Consider the following 26770-nt stretch of genomic DNA (forward strand, 5'->3'; position numbering starts at 1 on the left):
ACGAAGGCCTCGGTAACTCCATTAGCCGGTTTGGGATAAAAGGTACGAGGGGTCCCAGACCCGCCTCGCATGAAAAGGTAGACTTTACTAGCAATACCAAAGGACCCTTGGGGACCAGTAGTATACAAGCCATTGAAAGTCCTTTTACGTTATGTCGGATCGGTAAAACCCAACACTTCGTAAGAGAGAGGTCTTCGGGCCTTAAGATCAGGTCATTGGGCTAGCTAGGCTCAACGAACAAGATTTTACACTTTTGGGGCCCAAAGGTGGTGCGTAGACGTCTGTGCACACTCGCATGTATAGTGACTTCCCAATCATTATCGTAATGTCGCAATGTCATAGTGTCGTCGTGTTAGTAGTTTCGGATTTTTATTGGTTCGAGACCGAACCAATTCGTTTGACAACGACTTTTGGTGTTGTAATGTATTGTATTTCGTCGATAGTCGTGGTATCATCATTTGATCAAATTGCATGTATTGAACTAGTCTTGAGGATTTTTCTGTTTTCATCCCCTCCTTATTTGTAAAAATTTACTTTTTCAACCCTTTATTTAAAAACTTTCCGGTTTGGTCCTTAAATCAATTTTCTTGACATTTTAATACCAAAAATTATTGAATTAAGTATTTTCCAGCATATTTTTCATAGAAAACAGCTTAAGTCCCTGAATTTTAGTTTTTCTCGGTTATAACCTTTCTTTTTCGAAAGTTTGACGATTTTGGCCCAAATTGTAAAATTTTTGCAACTTTGGTCCTTTTTAAATTTAAAAAGCATTTTTAACCTTTGAAAAGGACTTGGATCACTTATAGTCCATTGTTTTATTGAAAAACACAGTTTTGGCCCTCCAAAACAGAAAATTTCGCATAATGGGCCTCATTGGGCCGAAAATGTCATTTTTAGCCCATTAAGCTTGAAATTTATGTTTTTAATCCTCTAAATGAGTATATTTCCAGAAATTGTTTTATTGAAACTGTTTTGACATAGTTCCACCCTCAGAATTCGTGATTTGTCAATTTAGGCCCTTAAAGTTTGTATTTTTCGCATTTTAAGTCCAAAAATGGTATTTTTAGCCCAAAGAAATTGTTACTAAACCATTTAGCCATTTTTCTAAAAATAATTTGTATGTAGAAATATATTTGATGCTAGAGTCTTTTAACATAAGGTATATCTCGGTTTTGAGGGGTTTTATGGCTAGATCCAACATTATAACACACAAAAGCACACATATAAGCATGGAATCATACAAAGCATACAAAACACATATAGATCTACACTTTCACTTGCATTCCCCCCCCCCCCCCCCAAAAAAAAAACTTATAAAAACCGAAAATAGGGGGTATGAAGCTCACCTTGTTTGAAGCTTTCGGTTTTTGGAAGAAAAGATGGAAGAAAGTTTGGTGATTTTCGGCCTTAGCACCTTTCCTTGGTAGATCTCGAGTTTGATGACTTCTAAGGTGCATGATCACAAGTTGGAATAGATTTAGAAGAGGTTTTTGATGGAGTGAAGTAGCTAGATCATGGATATAAGTAAAAACTTACCTAAGATGATGATTAACTTGCAAGATCCTCTTAAAAGCTCCTAAATTTCGAGATTTTTGGAGTAGGGAGGAAGGAGTGTTCTTGAGAGAGTTGAGAGATTTTTGTGAATGTGTGTGTGTGTTGCTCGGCCGAGAGTGAGAGGGAGGAGAGAAGAGAGTGATTTTGAAGTGATGTTTGCATGGAAGAATGAGATGAGTTGCATGGATGTCCTATGGATAACAATGATGTGGCAATTCTAAAGTCAACTCTTCCATTTCCTCTTGGGCTTGTGCATTGGGCCGAGAATTTGGAAGGGAATAGGAAAAATTTGGGCCTTTGCCCCTAAGCCCAATGTTAGTGTTAATCTTGAGTATGTTTTAAGTCTAAAGGAATGTGGTAGGATTTTTATATTTTTATTGGACTAGTTTAGGTCATTCATGTATCAAGGCTTTTAATTCATTTCATTCTAGGTCCAACATAGCCCAAAATGTTGAAATAAATAGATGTGGGTCCAATTAGAGCCCATTTAAGAGTTCTAAACCCAAGATAGTCAAATTGGAAGTTTATTGGTCCATTAGGCCCAATAAGGAAGTTCTAGTCCAAAGTGGACCTAAATAAGAACTTCTAGGGTTTCCAATTGCTTGTTGGCTATTTGTAATGCTTGTATGGTGTATTTGATTGAAATTCTGTTGTCACAATAATAGGTGTTACGCATGTTCTTAAGCTTTTGATTCACTTTAGCTTGAGTGTATAGTTTACAAGATACAAAATTTCCAGTTGTGACACTAGAGGAGGCTCATAGGTCTCGTTTATCTATTCACCCCAAGGCCACCAAGATGTATCGGGATCTGAGTTTGAGGTACTCGTGGTCGTGCATGAAGTGAGAGATCGCTTGGTACGTCAAGAGGTGGTTGACCTCAAGGATGGTCAAGACCGAGTATTAGAGGCCACATGGCAAGCTGCAGCCTCTGGAGGTTCCCATATAGAAATGGGAGCACATCACGATGGAATTTATCACCAAGTTGCCGAGGATGGTGAATGGATATGATGCTATATGGTTCATCGCAGATCGATTGACCAAGAGTGCCCATTTTCTAGCAATTCGAGAGAGTTCGTCGGCCAAGAAGTTGACCGATATGTATATCCATTAGATCATTGCTCACCACGGGGTTCTGGTCTCTATTGTTTCAGAACGTAATATTTGGTTTACCTCCCGATTCTGGCAGAAGTTCTTTGAGGAGCTGGGCACGAGACTGCATTTCAGCACCGCTTACCACTGCAAACAGACAGCCAGAGCGAGCAGACCATTCAGACCCTCGAGGATATGTTGAGGGCATGCATCATTAATGTTGGTAGGAGTTGGGACTCCTACCTAACCCTTGCAGAGTTCTCCTACAACAACAAATTTCATTCCAACATTGGTGCTCCATCTTTCGAGATGTTGTATGGGCGGAGATGTCGTACCAAGGTGGTTCTGCAGACTACCAAGAAGACTCAGCAGATCAGGCAGCGATTACAGACTGGTCAGAGTCTGCAAAAAAGTTATGCCGACCGATTCCAATCCAAGTTGGAGTTTCAAGTTAGCGGTATGGTGTTGCTAAAGGTCTTACTTTGGAAGGATGTGATCTGCTTCAGGAAAAGGGGAATGTTGGTTCCCCGATTGGGCCGTTTCGGATTATTGCCACGGTTGGCAAGGTGGCGTATAGACTGGATCTTCCAAAGGAGCTCCGCCAGATTCATAGCACTTTCCACATTTCTCAATTACAGAAATGTATATTAGACGAGGATACGGTACTGTCATTGGATGACATTCAGGTCGACATCAGAGGTATATCCTGCGTAACAAGGATATACCTTTGGTAAAGGTACAGTGGCAACATCAGAGGGAATCAGAGTGGACTTGGGAGCCGGATGACAAGATGCGCGACCATTATCCGGAATTGTTCCCCGCATCAGGCTTCGAGGACGAAGCCTAGTTCAAGTGGGGGAGAATTGTAACATCCCTATCCTCAGGTATGAATTTAAAACATTTCTATTTATGTTTTCAGGGTAACTCGATGAATTGGAAGGCTCCAACTCGTCGTGTAGAGTTTTAATGGTCGTGCATCTTTCAGGGTTTACTCGACGAGTTGGAAGGCCCCAACTCGATGAGTTGAAGGCTGAACATGAAAACCCTAATTTCCAAGGTTTTGCACCATATTTAAAGAACTTATGACCCATTGTTAGGCTCCCTCATCGCCTCCTTGTCCAGATAAAACCCTAATCGTGCCTCTTTTCTCATTTTGAGTGTGTATGAGCTTAAAGAGTATTCTTTGGTGCTTTTCTTGAAGGAGCTTGAAGTTGGTGGTGCAAAGTTGAAGGGAGAAGCTTTAGATCCATGATTTTCAGTGTGGTTGCAACCACTTGGAGGTATAAAGTCGTTAACTTGATCATCCCTTTTTCTAGATCTATTCTTTTGAAAGTTATGACCATTATTAGCTTATTTTGGGACCATTTTTGGATTAGAGCGTGTTATGAAGCCATGGTTTCAGATATGGACATCTCATGGCCTCCATAGACTTAGATTTGCCAACTTTATCAAGTCTTGGCCCTCCTTTATGTCGTATGTCCCTTGTTAAGCCTTATTTGAATGTCTTAGCCCTCTTGATGCCATTCATGGACGTAAAGCTAGCAACTTTATGTGGTATGCCAATCCTAAGGGACCAGATCTATAGTTTGGGGCTTTGGTTTTGCTTGGAAGTGTCTAAATGCATTAAGGCTAGGAAAACATGACGAGTTTCTCTGCCAAATCGACGAGTTGGATCGATTTTTCCCTCCTTCTGGATACCAAGTGAACTCAGCGAGTTGATGAGATAACTCGACGAGTTGGCTAGGGTTCTTCTCGTCTTTTTGAGCACTGAAGGAACTCGACGAGTTGCTAGATGAACTCGACAAGTTGGGTCAACATGGACTGTTGACATTGACTATTGACTTTGACCTTGACCATGGTTGACTAAGTCTCACAATACTTAAGGATCTAAGGCACCAAGGCCAACCCTGTGGATTATATCATGCTTTATTACAGTTTTGATCTGTTAGATCGGTATCCTGATATTTCTATGTCGTTATGATCTGTTAGATCGGTATCCTAGTGTATAGGATGATGCTACGATTGATGATCTATTAGGCCTGTATGGTTATTGTATGTGCTAGCTAGTGTTTGATATCCATGTGTTTATCGTGTGATTGATGGTGGATTAAGGTGGTCCTGCTTTGTACGCTAGGCCAACAGACCCAGGGCATCCCGGATAGACTGAAGGCCCAACGGGGCGTACCAGTCAGGCTAAAGGCCCGGAGAACGGTCCAGTAAAGCTTCTTATTGTGGTGTTCTTGAATTCGTTGTAGATGAGGGTTTGATATAGATATAGATTCCATAATGGGTATGCTATATTATTCGTTCTTTTATATATTAACTTGAAAAATATTACATATCCAATTCTTTATTTTGATTTTTTTTCTCATCTTAAATGATGGAGAACATGCTGTTACTAGAAGGAGATATTGTAAATGTGAAGAATGCCAGTTTTTCAGAGGAGTTATGTGGAACTTCGGCCTCACACTATGGATTTTCTTTATATATCCAAACCAAAGCCATGTTAGTGTTTTATGATACTGTATTTCCTTGCATTTAATCTTTCTTTTTTCTTTATATTATATGGACTTACTTTTAACATTTTATCTAGTTTAGGATTCACAGCTTATATATGTCATTATCATTAAGCAGCTATTCTACTTTGACAACTGGTGATAGATCGATGGTGGTATGTATCAAATTTTATATTTATATAGTTGAGACAGATTGTGAGGTTGATTTTGCACCATCTCTCAAGTCTTGACTAGAAAGAACCTAAAATGACTTGTTAAATCAAAGAACCACCAAAAGGTCTGTTTTCTCTTATTGTTCTTTTACATTTTTCCTTCATTATCTTTTATTAAATGGTCTCAATGGAAAAAACTAATACATAAAGGGTCCTTGTATCAAGATATTGTTACTTAAATGGTCCCTATGGCAAAATCTGTTACATAAATGGTCCATGTTGCAAAATTTGTTAAATAAATGGTCCTGTATCAGAATCTGTTACATAATTGGTCCCCGTGGCAGAAACTACTACATAAATGGTCCTTGCGGCAGGATACTATTACATAAATGGTCTACATTGCAGAAACTGTCACATAAATGATCTTCATCAGTTCTGTTCTTTTGAGTGACCAAATGAAAACTTTACCAATTTACCATTAGTTTGGTTTTAATAGTCACAACTCACAATCATTGTTAGAAAACATGTCCTCACTCTCAAATTCATATAGATAAGTAAGTTGGTTGGGACTAGGCCAAGTTGTTATCAAATAACCATACAGATTCTTGTCATTGTTACGTAATTTTGGATTTTGTTTTCTTTTTGTGACTAATTATTAGTTTTTTGCTTCAAAATTTTAGTGAAGTAATCGACTTAACTCGAAAAATTCCTATCAGTGAAGGTAATATATTGCCATTTAAATGGTTTGTGGTAGGATAATTTTCATGGAAGAGCTTTATCTAATGCATAGGTTCTTGGAGCCTAATGTACATCAATATGCAGATCATGCCAATATAGTTGGACAAAGTGTTCTCTGTAACTTTTTTTGCTGTTTTATTGAAGAGATAACATTAAAAAAAATCCAAAATTATATTTTTTTCTTCATGGCAGCTCACAGGTTAGTAAAAGTCATCATAACAATGGTATGTATTTTCAACTAGAATAGCCAAGTGATCCATGATTCTTTTTGTGTGTTGAGATTGTTAGTGTATTTAGTTCAATAGTTTAATGTTTTAAGTAATTTCTAACAAAATTTTAAAATTATTAACCCACATGGAAGATATTTTTGTTTTAAATATTGAGAATTTATGTAAGCCAAGTTAAGTTTTAATTTAGATAATGTTTTTATGTTTTACATTTGTTATCTTAATGGTTTGTTATTATTTTATATTACATTTAAATTTCTAAAAAAATAAGACATAATTTTTAAATATAAATGTTTTATGGTAAAGAAAAGCTAAAAGCATAAAAATTGTTTTTATTTTAAAAATTTTATAGTGGCATAAAAACATGCCACAAAAACCAAAAGTGTTATAATGATATAAAATAGTACTACAAAAACCTAAAAGTGTTATAGTGGCATAAAAAGAAAGTCACTAAAACCTAAAAGGTTGTAGCGATACAGCAAAACAGTATTACTAAAAAGAACGTTTCTAGCAGCACTTTTTGCTTGTGCCACTGATTACCAATGGGTTCTTTAGTGATATTTTTTTGTTTTCACTGACACTTTTTTTGTGCCACTAAACATCGTTTTATTTGTAGTGAGAAATTGATAAATTAAGAGAACAAAAAAGAGAAAAACGAAAAAACACACCCTTTTAAGTTTGGTGTCTCTCTCTCTCTCTCTCTCTCTCTCTATATATATATATATATATATATATATATATATATATATATTTAGGTTTATTTGAAACCATATTAATTTTGTGAGACTGTGAGATACAATCTAAAAATAAATTTAAAATACAAAACAAAAGGAAAATTTGAAAATTCTTTTATTAATTATTATTTTCGTCATTTTATTTACCTAAAAAAATTTAAAAATAAATAAATTAAATAAATAAATAAAAATTATCGTTTTTTTAAAAATACGTGAAATATTCTAATAGAATATTACACTGTAAATATTCTAATGTAATTTTTAAAATGTTATAATATTCTAGTATTCTACTAGATTTGTCAGAGATTTAAAATATATTATAATAAAATATATTATAATATTCTATTAGAATATTTCTTAGATATTTCAAAAAAAAAAAGTAATTTTTTAATTTTATTTATTTATTTTGGATAAAAAATAATGAAAATAATATTAATTTTTTTTTCCTGAAAATATTCAATTATTTTGAATTTTAATTATTTTTATGTACCAAATGAATGATTAGGATTGCATTCTTTCCGTTTCATCAAATATATATATATATATATATATATATATATATATATATATATATATATATATAAAGGGAAACCACTTTTGTATCAAGTGGGAGAATAAAATAAACAAGTGGATATACTATAAACTAATACAAAATATCTAAGTAAAATTGAAAATGAATAAAAAAATAAAAAATATCTAATTTTACAAAAATAACGATTATAGCTTGAAGCATTATTATGCGTCTTCGGTAAATGTGGAAAGCAGTTGTCATTGTAAGGGATTAGTTTTGCTATTTACAGCAACCTTTTCCTTTCCTTTTCTTGAAACAAAAACTTTTCTCTCTCCCCGTCTCTCTCTCTCTCAACACATCACTTTCCTCTCTTTCTTCTATTATTGGTTAGCAGCTGGATATATCAATCTATCCACAACCCTCTCTCAAAGAATCAAACAGGTAAAAGAGCGCAACAATCCACCATTTTTATACCTAAAGAGTTGCATGTACATCAATATACGATTATAGTTCCTGGATTTCGTCTATTTAAAAGGTTTTCGTCGGTTGTTTGCCTCGTTTATGGAGGCTCTTTAGGAGTTAGATCTGAAAGATGATTATACCTAGCTGAATAACCACTTTTGTTACTATCATTTTTGGGTACAATAGAGCTATCAATAGTCTTATCTCAAAACTCTCTCCCTATATACTTTGAGAAAGAAGTAAGCGGATGAACAATATCTTCCATTTTTCTACCTAACTTAAGCCCTCTTTTTCTTGTAATCGAATACTGTTGCATGTTCATCAGGATATGATTATGATTCTTTCTGGGGTTTCCTGCGTTAAATATACAAGTTCAAATCAAGCTAAAAAACGTTTCTTTAGATATCAGTTGTGATTGCGGTTTTGTTTGGATTGTTGCAGAAGAAGTAGTTTTGACTTTCGAGAGACACCAATGGCGAGAGAGAAGATAAAGATAAAGAAAATCGATAATATAACAGCCAGACAAGTGACTTTCTCAAAAAGAAGAAGAGGGCTTCTGAAGAAAGCCCAAGAACTTGCTGTTCTTTGTGATGCTGACGTAGCTCTCATCGTCTTCTCGGCTACCGGAAAACTCTTCGAGTATTCAAGTTCCAGGTAATTCATCAATCTAATTTAGACTTGTATATATATCGTTCTGTGTATATAGGATCCCCTTGGGGCGTTTATTCTAGATCGAATTTACTCTAAAATTAACCTCTGAAGTTAAGTTGTATACTTCTATCTTGATTTATATGATCAATTTCATGGTGTATACTAGAAACATGAAATCATGTCAATGACTCCTTCTCTTGATATCAAGAAAACGATGAACCCTAATTAAATCCCCAAAATGAATTATATAAATTCTTTGAAGATTTTTTTGGAAAGGCTTATTTGATTTGATATTAAACTTCTTTGAGCATATATATATATATATATATATATATATATATATATATATATATATATATATATATATATATATATATATATATATATATATATATATATATATATATATATATATATATATATATATATATATATATGGGAGTTTCGGGTTGTTCATCTATAGGTTAAGATGAGTAGACTTTCTATTCTTATCAAAGTTCAAAATATTATTACTGTATTTTTTTCAGTTATCTTTTAGATTTTCATAATATCCTTTCAATGAATGGGTTTTTAAAAATATTATTTAAACTTTTTTATTGTTATAACTTCAAATTTATATCATTAAATAAATATAATCAAACAATAATTCGTATAGAAAGACTTCATAATAACTGTAATATTTTTAAAACAAACATACTATTAAATATATAGTATCATTCATAATATATTAAGATAAACATGTACACTTGTTATAGAAATATTACATATGTTTGAAGAAATTATAACACATATTTACAGAAATATTATATATTCATGTGTTGGAACATCTTTTCCAAAAATGATCAATTGTCGTAGATTGGAGTGAGTTTATTTGTTTTAATACTATTCATAATTTAGTTTTAGAGTTAAAACTATAATTGGATTAGAGAGTATTTATTCTATTTTTAACTCTAAAAATAAAATTACATTATCTATATAATTGGGTTGGAGATGAATTAGTCTAACAAATTTTCACTTTATTAATTTCTACGAAAGTTAAAAAGAAACTTCTAAAAATAATATATGCTTTTATCAAGTGGTCCAACATATATCACTTTGATTTACCAATACGTAACATTAACAGGAAACCTTATCATTGCCCATTAGAAATAAGAGTCCAAAGTCCACTTGGTTATTATGGTAGCTAATTAGTAATGCATATTATATTACCATTAAAATAAATCAACAATGAGTATGTACAATACGAGAGTAACACATTAATAGGTTGGGCTGCGTTCATAAATACTCACCAACACTTTATCGGATGGAGCACAACTTTTTAACAAGTTGGTCCGGATAAGATAAAATCGGATAAGATAGAAATCATAGAATCACTAACACTTACCCATCGACATATATAATAATTGGCATCATTTTATACATAGGACCCCAAATCATTTCATCTTATTACCTCTTGTATCTAACCACTAATTAATTATCAAGATCCATAATAAATACATATGATGAGAAGTACATAGATGCTTGATATGATACGTATTGAAACTTGATCAATACATAAACCAAATCAAAGATTACACATTAACGTAGTTAAGCACTATAATATGGAATATAAGAATGCATTAACATGTTAGCTACGCCCCCTTTGTGTTACTTGAATCACCAACATCATTATATGAGATAAAACACTAACATTTTTTCATTTGATGGAAAATGTATTTACGTTTTGTACAACTTTCAAGTTATTGATGTAACAGCCTCATAAGATAGAATCACCAACACAAACCAATATTACTACTTGCATATTACTACCATACGAAATCAACACCAACTTGCATATATATAATTGGCTATTTAATCAATCCATAATGAATTCAAATGAAAAGCACACAAATTATAAGCAAATTGTTCCCAAGGTTAAGGACCCCCTTTCGGAGTAACATGTTAGGGTTAAAAACATACAAACAATAATAAGATGCAAATAAACCCAAAAAATGATAGCGGTTTACAAAATTGTGCTATGTTCACAAGCGGATTAGATATGCATTAAATTTTTTTGGAAGAATCTTACAACCGGAGGGTTTACAAGTTTAAAATATAGGAAAAAATATGGGCATAATTAATATAACGACCCTGTCAAAGCAGTACTAAATAGTACAAGTAATATTTTATATTTTTTCTTATAAAAATGAATACTTCTTACATAGTAATAAACCAAAAGTACATTGTTATAGTCAACATGCATCGAATACCTAAATCATATTCGTATGCTCAACGAATTTTTCATGCTCATCCTTTGCCATCTTCAAATCTCGCCTGTTTTACATATCCCTTAGGTTTGATTGACAAAGAGAACATATTGCGATAATATTCTGTGAAATAAGAACAATATTAATTTAACCATTAAACAGAAAAATACAAATCATGTTAAAAGACCAGATGTACAAGCAGCAGTACGTAACTTCTAAAATTCATAGTTACTAGTTAGGTATTACCTAAGCAACCAACTAATGACATTTAAAAAACGTAAAAAAAAAAAAAAAAAAAAAAAAAAAAAAAAAAAAAAAAAAAATCAGTAAAATACGTTCTAAATAATTTACATAATCGTACCTTCTAAAGTTCATATGAACAATATAAGTTGTAGCTTAATGGAATCATTTAATAAAATAAATTGTTATTTCAAAAATAACAACTGACCATGAAAGTGGGCTTGATCACTTAAAATATTTATCACCAAAAATTGTGATCCACGGATGAACGAATATCGTCCAACTTCACACCCGAAAATGGTGTTTTCCAAAGGTTTTACATGAAAAGAAACATAAAACATTCTATTTAATAAAAGTAAAAGCTTACTTAAGGAAATGCTTTGTTGTCGGTTATCATGAATTCCTTCATCCTCTTTGAGACGTAATAACCACAATATTCTCAATAGAACATGCGATGATTATAGTTTGCTATATGTAGTATTATAGTAGTGGATTAAACTTAAACTAACGAACATGAAAAAGTTTCGCGTTCATTTAGTTTGTTTATAATCACCAACTCTATTATATCTAGATATATATATGGCCTACAACTTGATACAAATGAAACGAATTTAAAGTATTTGGGGTGTTTTGAAGCATGCAGGAAATGCTAGGAAAGTATAAGCTCCACTCCAGTAACAATCGGGATAAAGTAGATGAACCTTCTCTCAACCTGGAGGTACGTATCACTTCAAATTCAAGAATTATTCTTCTCATAATTAAGGATGCTTTTTATTTAAACAAAAACCATTTCTCTATTTTCTAAGAAAAGAAGACATATTTATAATTGTTACGTGATGATATGTAGCTAGACGAAAGTGATGAAGTAAGATTGTCCAAAGAGATCTACGACAAGAACCGTGAATTAAGGTATACATAAGACATAATCTGTATGTTTTATTCAAGTCCATGAATGATGATTTAACATATGAACAGGCAGTTAAGAGGCCAAGAGCTTCAGGGATTAACCATACATGAACTTGAACATCTGGAGACTGTACTCGAAGGAGGCTTAAGCCGTGTGCTTCAGACAAAGGTACAATCACTACAATTTTCAATGTGTAAACTATATAATTCTTCAAGAAAAACACTACTATTAGACAAAAAGCATCTTATATATCTATTATTTTTGTTTCAGGATGAAAAATTTGGAAATGAGATATCCAGACTTCAAGAGAAGGTTCGGGTTTCTTTCCATCTATTGCTACATTTTTCATTTTAAGGGCATGTTCAGTGTGGAACTTCTAACAGCTTTTAGCTTTTAGTTTTTAAGAAAAAGTTCGGTTTAACAGTAGTAGCTTTTAGCTTTTATTTTATATAAAAAGTTCCTAATCCAAAAGCTACTTCAAGTAGCTTTTGGTTTTTTCGTAATTTTACGCCTTTAAAAGCTAAAAGCTACTTTTACCGAATACTTCTACACAAATAAAAGTTCTAGCTTCCATCTAGCTATAGGTTGCTTTTGTGAAAGACGAGATACTCCCATAAGACTTAGAACTTATATCTTGGAGTATATTAATAAGCACTGTGATGTTCTCTTTGGTTATATTGAAAAAAACAAAATTGTTAGAGGTTATTTATTGATTTAACTATAGGTTATAAGTTATAACTTTCTATAATTTAGAAAAAATACGTTCTTGGGTCTTCAAATCTTCAAATTTAATTAATGATTCCATATATAACTGTTCACTGCAACATGGTAAATTGGTAATTGAATTTGAAAAGAAAACATCATCTCACTTAGCTCCGATCTGATGTGGTTTCACTATCTACATTCATCCAGGGAGCTAAACTGATGGAAGAGAACAGGCTGCTCAAACAAGAAGCAAGACTCTAATTCGACCTTTTTAATCAAATTCAGTATAATTCTTTAGGTCAAAAGTAGCTTTTGTTGTCATTAACATGGTTTTTTCTTTTTCCTATAAGTATAGATGATGATGATTACAAATGGAAAGAGGCCTGGAGCAGCGGATAATGTGTTAAATAATCCTGAAGATCAAGGTAGTTCACCATCGTCTGTCACCACACATGTAAATAGCTGCAATAGTGAACCTCCGCTTGAGGATGATGGCTCAGATACTTCCCTTAAACTCTCGTAAGCTTGTTGCACACTCCTTGATTAATGTTTCCTTTTAATATTATACTTTAAGTCTAATTTCAGTTGACTTAACTTGCTTGAAAGAATAAGAAACAAACATCCCATGTACAAAGATACATACATGCATACATACATTACATATAGACAAATGACACGCATGTATATTTGAAAATCATTCAGACATTCTATTGATCATGTATCAGGTTAGCATTTTTCTAATGCTGATGGAGTCAAACGAATGTTTACTTTCCAGGGATCGAGCAAAACATTGAAATGAGTTTGATGCTTTAATTTGTTTTTAAAGCTTTTATCGAGACTGTTTCCCCTTTCATCATTTCTTATTTATTCATGTATACTGCTATAATCTAACCTAATTATACAGTATTTGTAATATTTGTATATCTTGTCGAAGTATAATTAGTTGAACGTTATTGTATAATATATAGTTTTGCAAAATAATTATCGTTTTCTGTTAAGAGTTAGAACGTTCATGTTTTAAAAACTAATTGCCTAGAGATATCAAACTAAGTTTCTTAAAAACACAAAAACATCCAACATCAACATCTCTTTTATTGAATAAACAAGAATCCGTTGGTTTTAGTAGAACTTACAAAACAAACATCATTACAATAACACTCACACTCTATATAGATCCTTACTATAACATCCATTAACTACCTACCCTCAGCTAATCTATATGATAAATAAGAAAATAGATGAAGAACAAGACTCAACCCTAGAACATAGAAACCCCTAATTGACACCGAGAGAAGATGTAGTTGTGTGTGTAAGATATCGGTGTGTAATAAAGAAAACAACACGGTTCAACAATATATACTTCGTGTCACACCCCTGAACCGGAGCGGCGGAAACGTCCGGGAGCGGATGATATCATTGTATAGTATCATAACAGTTGAATATAATTGAAACATAGTAACCCAAACAGCATACACTAATATTACAAACTTACATATTTTACATGTTATGTTTGTTCAAAAGTTACACAACAATGACTGAAAAGTAAAATTCCATAATGCAGCAACTCCCATTCTCAATGATTCAGGTTGCTGATTATTGGTTCTCTGAGAATACAAGTGATTTTGAAAAACATCAACAATAATGTTGGTGGGTTGATCATAATCGTTTTTGTACGAAAAAGGGTTTGCAACTGCTTTGTTTAAAATAGTTTCATATGCTTCCAGAAAATCCGATATTTTCTATAAAATAGGTTGTTAGTCTAATAACTAAGACTAAAAATGTATGAATGTCTTTTGTATCTTTATCCTTGTAAAATGAATATGTATGTTTCCAGAAAATCTAGTATTTTCTTATATATGAACTGTAGCCTTAAACCTTAAAACCATAAATGTAAGCAATAGTGTAATGAAAGGTAGTATGTAGTTATATATTGATATAAAGCTATTAAAGTGTGAGCTTCCCGTAAACCAAGATAGTACCATTAATCCCCATGTGAGTTATTATAACCATGCTTGATGTGACTATTATGCCTGAACGGTGTTCTTCAGGCGTCATAATTGGTAGATATTTGTCACCCTAGACTGGTCTGTCTAACTATAGCGAACAACTTAGGTATGGGTTGTCAATCACGTATAGATCTATACACAACTATCCCGCTCTCCCTCCAGGAGACTCTGGTTATAATGCAAGACTTAAAGTGTACGCTGGTAGGTACGGTGAAGAGAATGTCTCACTAGAGCATTAATAGATTTACGTGAACTACGACTCCATTTTTCTTGTATAATGGAATAATTATACCATTGAAATGTTGTAAAAGTATGGTTTTGTGACTTCAAAACTATACCAATTATAGTTTGTCTTGTATGTTTTTGTGTAAACTATTTATATAAACTTTAAATAAATATCAATTTGTAAACTTGTCTAGTGTTGGTGTATGTTATCAAAACGTGAATCCTTGGATTTTTAACCCATCAAAAACAGTAGTGGCTAAAATATAACCATTTTACTTGAAGAACTATTTTTAGTAAAAATCACCAAAATCTTGTAGTTTGTACTACTCATATTTTTCCTGTTGATGTTTGTTATCACAAAATGAGATATATTTTTTTGTTATCTTTATACATCAACCCATAAAACATGATTTTTGTGTAAAGAAAATGGTGTTAACTACATCTATACAAATATTACTCCACATCCAAATAATAAGTTGAAGCATATAAATATCCATAAGACAAATATATTTTGACTTATATCCCCCCCCCCCCTTCCTAAAAGCATGTAAAACTAAAAAATAAGGGTATGAAGCTCACCTTGGATTGGTTTTGTGGATGATTTGAAGGTGAAGTGAAGGAGATTTCAAGACTAAGATGGAGATGATGAACTTGAAGAGCTTCTTGGAGGTGTTAGTATCCTAGTGATTTAACACATGAAAATGTGTGTAAATATGATGAAATTAGCCTAAAAATGTATAGAAACACCTAAGGTTCATGAAAATGCTTACCAATTTACTTAGGACCAGCCTTGATGTGGGGATTCTTGAGAGATTTCGGCCTTTTTCTTGGAGGGGAGAAGAAATGGAAGTGAGAAAAAGATGGAAAGAGTGGGATAAACCCACTCTCGGCCGAGGTATATGTTGACAGATGGGTGATGCCTTTTATCTTTACATGTTGGTTAATTAACGGTCATGCATGGATATCTGATGTGTATTTCCATGCATGGTGTAGGCGTATGGTGAGTATTGTCTGGGTGTTCGATGGATAAGGTGATGTAAAGGGAAAATGCCAATCTTGCAAGTCCATGCTTTGGATGCTACACCCAACCGAAGCCAAGGGGTTCTCGGTTTTACGGTGTCCGAAAACACCCTCCCCTTTGCATAGGTTCTCGGTCCTTAGGATCTCCATTAGAAGGGTTTGCGGTCAAGGGGTTTTCTTGGCCTAAAACTTTAAAGCAAAGGGCCATCTTTGATTTATGCGATACATTTCAAAATCAATTTCAACAAGGTTACATCACGAATTTATTTGTACATGTATACAATTTAGACTATTCCTGACCCAAATTTTTCTAGTTGTCATATCATCCCCCTGTTAAAGGGAATTTCGCCTTGAAATTAGTTCTAGAGCGGGCCCTTGAGAACTAGGGAAAAGATATGGATACTTTACTTCATATGGTCTTCGCATTCCCAGGTGAACTCTGGTCATCGTTTGACGCTCCATTGGACCTTCACTATGGGGATGTGACTCTGTTTCGTTCGTTTCACCTCCCTGACCATTATTTCTACGGGTTCCTCGATGAAATGGAGGTTTTCGTTTATTTCCTCTCACTTTGCCTGTCTGTTTGGGGATGGTAAGTTGTACTCATATCGAGCTTGGTTCCCAAAGACTTTTGAAGTGACTACCAAAATCATGAGGTAAATCTACTATCTCTGTCGGAGATAATAGACATTGGCATGATGTGTAATCTCATGATTTCCTTCATGTAGGTCCTAGTCAGCTTTTCCATCTTGTACGTCTCTTTTATTGGCAGGAAACAGGCGGATTTAGTTAACATGTCGACAATTACCCAGATGGTGTCAAGTCCGCCTGCTGTCTTAGGCAACTTGGTTATGAAACCCATAGTTATTCGTTCCCACTTCCACTTAGATATGTCTGGTTGTTGTAGTAGACCCGAGGGATTCTGGTACTCTACTTTAACTTTGGCGCAAGTCAGACACTTGCCTACGTAAGTAACAACTTCGGCTTTCATGTTCAGCCACCAATAATGTTTCTTGAGATCCATGTAACTTTGCTCCGAACCTGGATGTACGGAGTACTTTGTCTTGTGGGCTTTATTCATGACTACGTCTCTGTACCCACCGAACTTCGATGTCCAAATCTGGTCCATGAGGTAGTAGGCTCCGTTGTCTTTGACTGTAAGGTTCTTGTCCATCCCTCGCAAGGCTTCGCTCGTGATATTTTCCAATTTCAAGGCTTCCAGTTGTGTCTCCTTGATTTGCGAAGTCAAGTGGGAATGGATGGTCATTGTTAGTGTTCTTACTCGACGTCCCGAGTATTCTTTTTGGCTCAGGGCATCGGCTACCACATTGGCTTTGCTCGGATGGTATCGGATCTCGCACGCGTAGTCGTTCAGTAGAGGTAGTGCCTCCACATTTTAGTGCAAACACAACTACTCCTAGCTCAAGATCATGTGTGGTGTAGTTAACCTCGTGGTTCTTTAGTTGTCTTGATGCGTAGGCTGTGACTTTTCTTCGCTGCATGAGTACACAGCCTAATCCTTGATTGGATGCGTCACAATAGACCACAAAGTCTTCTATCACTTTTGGGAGAGACAAGACTGGGGAGCTGCATAGAGCTTGTTTCAAGGTTTGGAAGGAAGTCTCTTGTTTCCTCTCCCAAACTAAGGTTACACCTTTTTGCATTAGGGCGGTGAGTGGTTTAGCTATTTCGGAGAAATTATGTATGAACCTCCTGTAGAAACCAGCGAGGCCTAAGAATTGCCTGATCTTCGTTGGGGGCTCTTAGGGTTGTCTAACCTTCGATTGCTTTGATTTTGGAAGGATCCACAAGTATCCCTTCTTCACTGACTACATGACCTAAGAATTCCACCCTTCGGATCCAGAACTCGCATTTGGAGAATTTCTCATACAGCTTCTCCGCCCTTAATGTTTCTAGAACTTGCCACAAATGTTGATTGTTTTCTTCTTTACTTCGCCAATAGACTAGTATATCATCAATAAATACTATCATGAATTTTTCAAGGAAGAATCGACAGACTCGGTTCATCAGGTCCATAAATGTCGCGGGTGCATTTGTTAGACCAAAGGACATTACTACGAATTCATAATGAATGTAGCGAGTTCGGAAGGCAGTCTTGGGAATATCTTCTTCTCGAACTCGTAGTTGGTGGTACCTGGATCTTAAATCTATCTTTGAAAAGTAACTTGCTCCTTGTAGCTTGTTGAATAGATCATCAATCTGAGGAAGATGGTATCATTTTTTGACAGTGAGCTTGTTTAGTTCTCGGTAATCGATGCACATGCGAAACGACCCATCCTTCTTCTTTACAAAAAACACCGGAGCTCCCCAGGGTGAGAAGCTTGGCCTTATGAATCCCTTGTCCAATAATTCTCTCAATTAGCTAGAGAGTTCTTGCATCTCAGCAGGAGCTGATATGTATGGCGACTTGGCGACTGGTATGGCTCTGGGTATCAAGTCGATTCTAAATTCGACTTGTCGTTCGGGGGGTACTCCCGGGAGGTCTTCGGGAAACACATCGGGGAAATCGCGCACCTCTAAGATGTCTTTAATGTTCTTTTCTCCTTTCTTTTTTTCGACCACGTGGGCTAAGAAGGCGTGGTTATTCTTGTGTAAACACTTCTGTGCCTTGATACATGAGATGAGGCGAAGGTTTGTACAGGGTTTGTGATGAGATTTAAAAACTCTTTGATCGATTAGATCTTTGTAACAGGTAGATAATGAAAGTAAAACAATGAAACAATACTCAAGAATGGATCTGATTGAGTCAAATGATTAGAACGTTCAATCCTCAGCAGAGCTCGATTAAGAACTTCCACTGTAGAGGATTTTAGGGTTACAAAAAGGATCTTCTTAATTGCACGTAAAAAACGATCTATCAGTCATGAAAAAGATGCATGCAAGCATCTATTAATACACAAACCCTAACAAAACAAGTCACGGATGGACAGGCCCATACCAGATACAAAATGGGCTAAGAGACGAGCCCAAGACGCAACACCAAATACCCAACAATCTCCCCCTTTGCGTCAATAGGGGCAAGACCTCACTCCAGCTTGCTTACTCCTGCGACACTGGCTTTCTTCACAGTTTTGAATAGGCAGGGAATTATGGCAAGAAGTGTTTGTCGGAAGTGAATGTACCAATTGATCATATCATTGAAGTACTTCTTATCACTCTCCGAGTTCTGTTTGCATCGATTGATGATACCTAGAACATGCTCCAAATAGGAAGTAGTGTAAAGATGTTTGTCAGTCAAAGAAAATAAGAATTTCTGACCTTCTGCCCTGGTGAACATGACTGAGTTTCATTTCGGATCAATCTTTCCCATTTGCATTCTGTTTAAATCACTTGCAGAACCGACTGGAGTGATGGTGGGCTTCTTCCTGAGAACATTTGCCACTTCTTGATCCAGCTTAGCAACCTCCAAAATATAACACACCAACATTCTCTTGAAATGATCTATGATCGGACCATATTCCACTTCATTAACAAGAAGAATGTTGTGCAAGATTATCCAGTCATGAGGGTTTAAGTTTGGAAGATCAGCTAGAGAGATGGAATGCTCGGTTTTGTCGGATCCCCTTAAGACCTTGAATCTGACATTGGTGAAGTTGCCCTCCTGAACAGGTTTGATAACCCGAACGTTGATGATCTTCTGTGCGCTCCACGTCTGATACTGAGGTTGAGCTGAAACAACGCAAATTTTCAAACGAATTTTTCATTTAAAATAAAGTGATTTTATTCAACTAAATATAATTATTCCAAGTTTCATGTCAAAATACAATCAACAAAATCCCAAGATCTCAAAATAACAACAGTGTGTACACATCACGCCGGCGCCTTCCCACGGTCCTTGCTAGTACCTGAAACACATACATAACAACTGTAAGCATAAATGCTTAGTGAGTTCCCCAGTATACTACTTACACATATACGCCTTTCCAGGCCCTGACCTTCCGGTCTACAATACAACGCCTTCCGGCCCGTAACATAATCGCCTTCTGGCCCATAACATATTCGCCTTCCGGCCCATAACATACACAGCACATAATACATTTATCCTAACACATATAGCACATATAACATATATCACATTCGACCTTTCGGTCACATAACATATTGCCTTCCGGCCTATATAAACATACATAGCACGCATATCAATTACCTTTCCATTTATAGCACTTATAACACATATCATATCCGACTTTCCGGTCACACAGTCAAACCCTTCCGGGTACAGTATAGTGAGAAGACTCACCTCGTGGGTAATGAAAGCTAGTGACTCCTGAAATCACTCGCACTCGATCCGCCGAGCTACAGACTCCCTATAATATCATATATCCCTTATTAATACTTTTATCTTTCAAGACAACTGACCCTAAGAAATCACATGCAGGTCAACTCTGGTCAACGGTCAACGGTCAACGGTCAACGGTCAACTGGACCGGACTCGGCGAGTGCTAAGGCGACTCGGCGAGTGCTAAGGCGACTCGGCGAGTCTAGACGTCCTCACCAATCCTGATGTTCCCTTTCTACTCGTCGAGTATCCCTCTTGACTCGATGAGTTTCTCGTGGAAGAATCGCGGGGCCACCCTGACTCCACTCGCCGAGTCTGAAGAACAGCTCGACGAGTCCCAGTTATTCTCCAAGCTACTCGCCGAGTCTGTTCATTGGACTCGGCGAGTCCATGCCATGCAGTCGATCAAACTGCTTCCTGAGATCAGTATTGTCCCGACCATTCATAGGTTTGGTCCTCCTAAGCTGGTACAACACGTAAGGCCTTCATTTAGGTGCTCATGCTACACCCCAAGGCCTATAATTTACATTTTGACCTAAGGCATAAGGATTCCAATCCAAAAGCTCTCTTAATTCCCGAAATACACAGGCATGGGACATTCTGGACCTCTAAAGGTCCTAATACAGGGTTATAATCGTTTGGGAAACAAGGATAACAATCAATCTAGTCACAAAAGGGTTCCATAAACCCTAAATCCATGCACACATCAACATAGCAGATTATAATCCGAATTGTTACCTGAATAATGCACTCTCTGTGTCCCCAATCCTCAGAACTTGATTCCCTTGCTGTTCCTTTAGCCAAACCCTTCTCTTCCTTGCACAATAACTTCTTCAAGATCACCAATGGCCTTCAATCCTTGCTCCAGATGCACACAACCGATTAGGGTTCTTCTCAGTAGGCTAAAGACGGACAATGACGGCCTATAAGTTCATTATATACGTTCCAAAACCAAACGGCTAGGGTTTCCGCTGAACAGCGCAGACTCGCCGAGTCCATATCTGGACTCGTCGAGTCCAGTCGCGAACCCGCGATCAAGTCTGTGGTCCTACTCGGTGAGTCTGGCTCCAACTCGCCGAGTCCCCTCCTAAAACACCCCAAAAACAATATTATGACAATACCTGAAATTCCAGGCTGTTACAACTCTCCCCCACTAGGACTAGACTTCGCCCTCGAAGTCTCACTCTACAAATAACTCCGGATGTTGCTCCCGCATCTCACGCTCCGGCTCCCAAGTCATCTCCGATCCTTTCCGGTGTTGCCACTGAACCAACACCAGAGGTACCTCCTTGTTCCTCAGAACCTTGATCTTCCGATCCCTGATGGCTACTGGTCTCTCGGCGTAATTTAGGCTCGCATCCACCTGAATATCCTCTAATGGAACCACTGTCGATTCATCGGCTATACACTTCCTCAACTGCGATACGTGAAAAGTATTGTGGATCTGTCCCAACTCTGCTGGCAACTCCAACCGATAAGCTACCCGGCCTACCCTTGCAATCACACGAAATGGGCCTATAAACCGGGGCCCCAACTTGCCCCTCTTCCTGAACCGGATCACTCCCTTCCAAGGAGAAACCTTCAAGAGAACGAAATCGCCAACCTGAAATTCAAGCTCGGACCGACGTCTGTCCGCATAACTCTTCTGTCGGCTCTGGGCGGTCAATAACCTCTGTCTAACCTGCTGAATCTGCTCTGTCGTCTGAAGTACGATCTCCGTACTGCCCATCACTCTCTGTCCTACCTCTCCCCAGTAAATGGGGGTCCGACACCTCCTACCATACAACAACTCAAAAGGTGGCATACCAATGCTCGAATGATGGCTGTTGTTGTAGGAAAACTCTGCCAAGGGTAAATGCGCATCCTAGCTACCCCCGAAGTCTAACACACACGCTCGAAGCATGTCCTCCAATGTCTGAATCGTCCGCTCGCTCTGACCGTCTGTCTGGGGATGGTATGCGGTACTAAAATGCAGTTTAGTACCCAGCTCCTCATGGAATTTCTTCCAGAACCTGGAAGTGAAACGTACATCACGGTCCGAAACAATCGAGATCGGCACTCCATGCCGAGATACTACTTCCCTCACGTATATCTCCGCCAACTTCTCCGCTGATGAACTCTCGCTGGTGGCAAGGAAATGTGCACTCTTCGTCAACCTATCCACAATCACCCAAATTGCATCGACTCCCCTGGCAGTTCTCGGTAATTTGGTGATGAAATCCATAGTAATCTGTTCCCACTTCCACTCAGGAATCTCCAAAGGCTGCAACTTGCCATGCGGTCTCTGGTGCTCGGCCTTAACCCTACGGCAGGTCAAACACCTCTCAACGAACCAGGCGACGTCTCTCTTCATACAAGGCCACCAATATTCCTTCCTCAAGTCCAAATACATCTTTGTAGCACCGGGATGAATCGAGAATTTCGATCTGTGAGCCTCTTCCATCAAAGTAGCACGCGTACCGCCCACGAACGGTACCCAAATCCGACCCTGAAATGTCAGAAGTCCTCGTCCATCCTTAACGAACTTTGAGATTAACCCAATGATCCGCTCTTTCTTCTGCATCTCGGATCTCACAGCCTCGGCCTGCGCCCCATGAATAGCATCCAATACTGGAGTCATCACCGTCAGTCTCAGACATACATCTCGCAATGGAGTGCTCTCCGCCCTGCGGCTCAATGCATCGGCTACCACATTAGCCTTGCCCGGGTGGTATAGGATTTCACAGTCATAATCCTTGACCACATCCAACCATCTCCTCTGACGCATATTTAGGTTGGGTTGATCCATCAAATACTTCAAACTCTTATGGTCCGTGTATATCGTACACCGAACCCCATACAGGTAGTGACGCCAAATCTTGAGAGCGAACACTACTGCCCCCAACTCTAGGTCATGCGTGGGATATCTCGCCTCGTGAGGCTTTAGCTGCCTCGATGCATAAGCTATCACATGACCTCTCTGCATCAACACTGCACCCAGTCCCGAAATCGATGCGTCGCAATATACGACAAAATCTCCCATCCCTTCCGGGAGAGCTAATACCGGGGCTTCGCACAATCTCTGGCGAAGTGTCTCGAAAGAAGTCTGTTGCTCGGGTCCCCATGAGAATGCAACACCCTTCCGGGTCAATCTGGTGAGCGGTACTGCGATCTTGGAGAAGTCCTTAATAAACCTCCGATAGTACCCTGCCAACCCAAGGAAACTCCTGATCTCGGAAGGTGACTTCGGTACCTCCCAACTCATCACTGCCTCAACCTTGGCCGGATCGACCAATATCCCGGCCTGATTAACAACATGTCCAAGGAATTGGACCTCCCGCAACCAGAAGTCACATTTGGAGAATTTTGCATATAGCTTCTCCGACCTCAGTACCTCAAGGACCTCCCTCAAATGTCCCTCATGCTGCTCTCTAGATCGCGAATACACTAAGATGTCGTCGATAAATACAATCACTGACCGATCCAACATCGGCCTGCATACCCTGTTCATGAGGTCCATGAACACCGTTGGGGCATTGGTGAGCCCGAAAGGCATCACCACAAACTCGTAATGCCCATATCGCGTCCTAAATGCTGTCTTCTGGACGTCCTCATCCCGCACTCTTACCTGATGGTACCCTGACCTCAGATCGATCTTGATGAACCAAGATGCCCCTTGCAACTGATCGAATAAATCATCGATCCTCGGTAACGGATAGCGGTTCTTGACCGTCACTTTGTTCAACTCCCGGTGATCAATGCACATCCGGTGTGAACCATCCTTCTTCTTGACGAACAGGATCGGTGCTCCCCACGGCGAGCTGCTCGGCCGAATAAATCCCTTCCCCAGCAACTCCTGGAGTTGCGAGGACAACTCTTGCATCTCTGGAGGTACGAGATGATAAGGCACCTTCGCAATAGGCGCAGCCCCCAGAATCAGGTCGATACCAAACTCTACTTGCCTCGCAGGAGGTACTCCCAGCAGCTCCTCGGGAAAAACATCTGGAAACTCGTGCACCACTGGGACCTCTTCCACTGACCTCGGTCTCTCGGAAGCCTCCCGCGTATCCATCACATACGCCACAAAACCCTTACATCCCTGCTGTAGACATTGCCTCGCCCTAGCGGCCGAACAAAAAGCTGATCCCGAACAGGTACCCTCGCCGTACACCGTAAGAACTCCCCCACTAGGGTCTCGTATAGTCACCAGCTGGCGCTCACAGTCGATGACAGCGCTGAATCGACTCAACCAGTCCATGCCCACGATGACACAGACATCACCCATCGCAATAGGAATTAGGTCGATCGGAAACTCAACCCCGAAAATCTCTAGTACGCATCCCCGAAGAACCTCCGTGGCACAAACCACCCTCTCGGCCGCTATAGAAACGCTCAGAGGCCGACTTAACGGCTCACGACTAATGCTGATATGCTGACTAAAAGCTAAAGATACAAAGGACCTACTCGCACCCGAGTCAAATAACACTAGAGCAGGCATAGAGTTCACAAGAAAAGTACCTACACATATATTAACATAAGCATAACATTTCGACTTTAAATAAATATGTGAATTATAGCATACCTGCCACAACATCGGGCGCAGCGCGGACCTCTTCCGCAGTCAGCTGAAAGGCTCTCCCGCGAGCCCTCGGGGCCTCGACCTTCACTGGTCGAGTCTCAGTAGTCCTGGTAGTAGGTGTAGACCCCTGACGAAGCTGCGGGCACTCGGCCTTCCGATGGCGTGTCTGGTTGCAATGAAAACAAACCATAAACCCCTTAGGACAATCCCTGGTAATGTGTCCTTCCTTGCCACACTTGTAGCAACCACCAGCTCGGCACGCCCCCTCATGACCCTTGCCGCACTTTCCGCAAGTGCGGCCCTTCGGACCTCCCGTCCTCAAATCAGCGGACTTGGTCCGCTTGGCTACCGGCTAAGACTGAGCCGGCCGCCGGTCCACCTGCCGAGACTCGGCCTCCTCCCTGGCCTGGGTCTCCAACTCGATCTCGCGCTTCCTGGCATTCGCCTGAAGCTCAGTAAAAGTACGGTAGGTGGAGTTTGACACAAACTCCCGGATATCCCTCCTCAAAACACCCAAGTACCGGCTCATCCGCGACTGCTCTGTAGACACCAGCTCGGGGCAGAACATCACCCTCTCATGAAATTTCCGCGTGACCACCGCAACCGAATCAGTACCCTGCTTAAGGGTCAAGAACTCCTGAATCAATCGTTCCCTCTCCACTGGGGGAACGTACTCGTCCCTGAACATGTCAGTAAACCTATCCCATGTCACTGCTGTAATCTCCGCCATCGTGAAGTTCGCCGTCACGAACTTCCACCAATCCTTCGCTCCCAGATGGAGCTGGTTCAAAGCGAACCATACCCTCAGGTGCTCCGGGCATGAGCAAGTGTAGAAGCACCCTTCAATGTCGGTGATCCACCTCATCGCAGCAATCGGATCCTACATCCCATCGAACTCAGGGGGTTTCGTGTTGCTGAATTCCCTGAATAGCAACGAATCGCCCCCTTGCGGCCTGGCAGCGGCCACGGCTGCGGTAGCGGCAGCGACTGCAGCCTCAGTCAGTGCGGCATACCGCTCTTCGAACGTCTCCATCAGAGTGGTCTTAATAGACCCAAACATCTCCGGGATCTCATCCCGGATCGCCGCAGCTACCTCCTCCTGAATCATCTGACGAATATCCTTGTCGCTCACACCGCTCGAACTCGCCCCGTGGCGTGTGGTAAACATGATGTCTCTGAAATACAACATAAAATTATCAGAGACTCCATCAAGTACAATTGTACTTGATAACGCAACCCTACTCAGTCTCCGATATCCAGGGATTCTTACTTGGGTCTCCCACCGACCCGGTGTTTTCGGTAGTACGGGCCCACTACTACCGACCACACCGTATCATCATTCGTCCCAAATCTTCCTCCCCAAACCCCGGATAGTGAGTACTCTACTTTTGATTTGCACTATCTACCTGCACGCTACCAAATATCTCATATCGGCAAACTCCCTAGACTAAGGCATCACAAATCAGACCACTCTAGTCCTATCATGAATACCTAGCCTTCTAGCATGCATAACAATTCATAATTCATTGCATAACATAACATTGTAAGGTATTCTGGGGATCTTTACCGTTCGGGCGCTGGCTGATCGTACACACTGCTTCTTTCTTGTTTACCACTTTACCATTTATAAAAGTTTATGCCTTTATTATCTTTAAAAGATTCTCCTCAAATCCTCGGTTTGAGTTCAGTTACACCCGAAGGTACACCCGAATCCCTCAAACCAAGGCTTTGATACCAATTGAAACAACGCAAATTTTCAAACGAATTTTTCATTTAAAATAAAGTGATTTTATTCAACTAAATATAATTATTCCAAGTTTCATGTCAAAATACAATCAACAAAATCCCAAGATCTCAAAATAACAATAGTGTGTACACATCACGCCGGCGCCTTCCCACGGTCCTTGCTAGTACCTGAAACACATACA

At 38.6% G+C, this 26770-nt stretch overlaps 1 protein-coding gene across 6 annotated transcripts; it reads left to right on the top strand.

The window, feature by feature from the left end:
* Positions 1-7821: 7821 nt before the first annotated feature.
* LOC145014891 (MADS-box protein AGL24-like) lies at positions 7822-13714 on the top strand. Of its 6 annotated transcripts, none has more exons than XM_078973331.1 (9): positions 7822-7963; positions 8426-8638; positions 11758-11839; positions 11969-12030; positions 12097-12196; positions 12299-12340; positions 12941-12982; positions 13089-13252; positions 13509-13714. In XM_078973331.1, exons 2-9 carry the CDS (start codon positions 8457-8459, stop codon positions 13525-13527), a joined length of 693 nt encoding a protein of 230 aa, XP_078829457.1. In that variant the 5' UTR covers positions 7822-7963; positions 8426-8456; the 3' UTR covers positions 13528-13714. The 6 variants fall into 6 exon arrangements, with proteins under 6 accessions (XP_078829457.1, XP_078829455.1, XP_078829458.1 ...); XM_078973329.1 differs by having other exon boundaries at positions 7848-8057; XM_078973332.1 differs by lacking the exon at positions 7822-7963 and adding an exon at positions 7970-8223 and having other exon boundaries at positions 13459-13714.
* The last annotated feature ends 13056 nt before the right edge of the window (positions 13715-26770 follow it).

This window comes from Lactuca saligna, chromosome 9 (assembly GCF_052625555.1).
Source record: "Lactuca saligna cultivar CGN05327 chromosome 9, ASM5262555v1, whole genome shotgun sequence".
Lineage (NCBI taxonomy): Eukaryota > Viridiplantae > Streptophyta > Magnoliopsida > Asterales > Asteraceae > Lactuca > Lactuca saligna.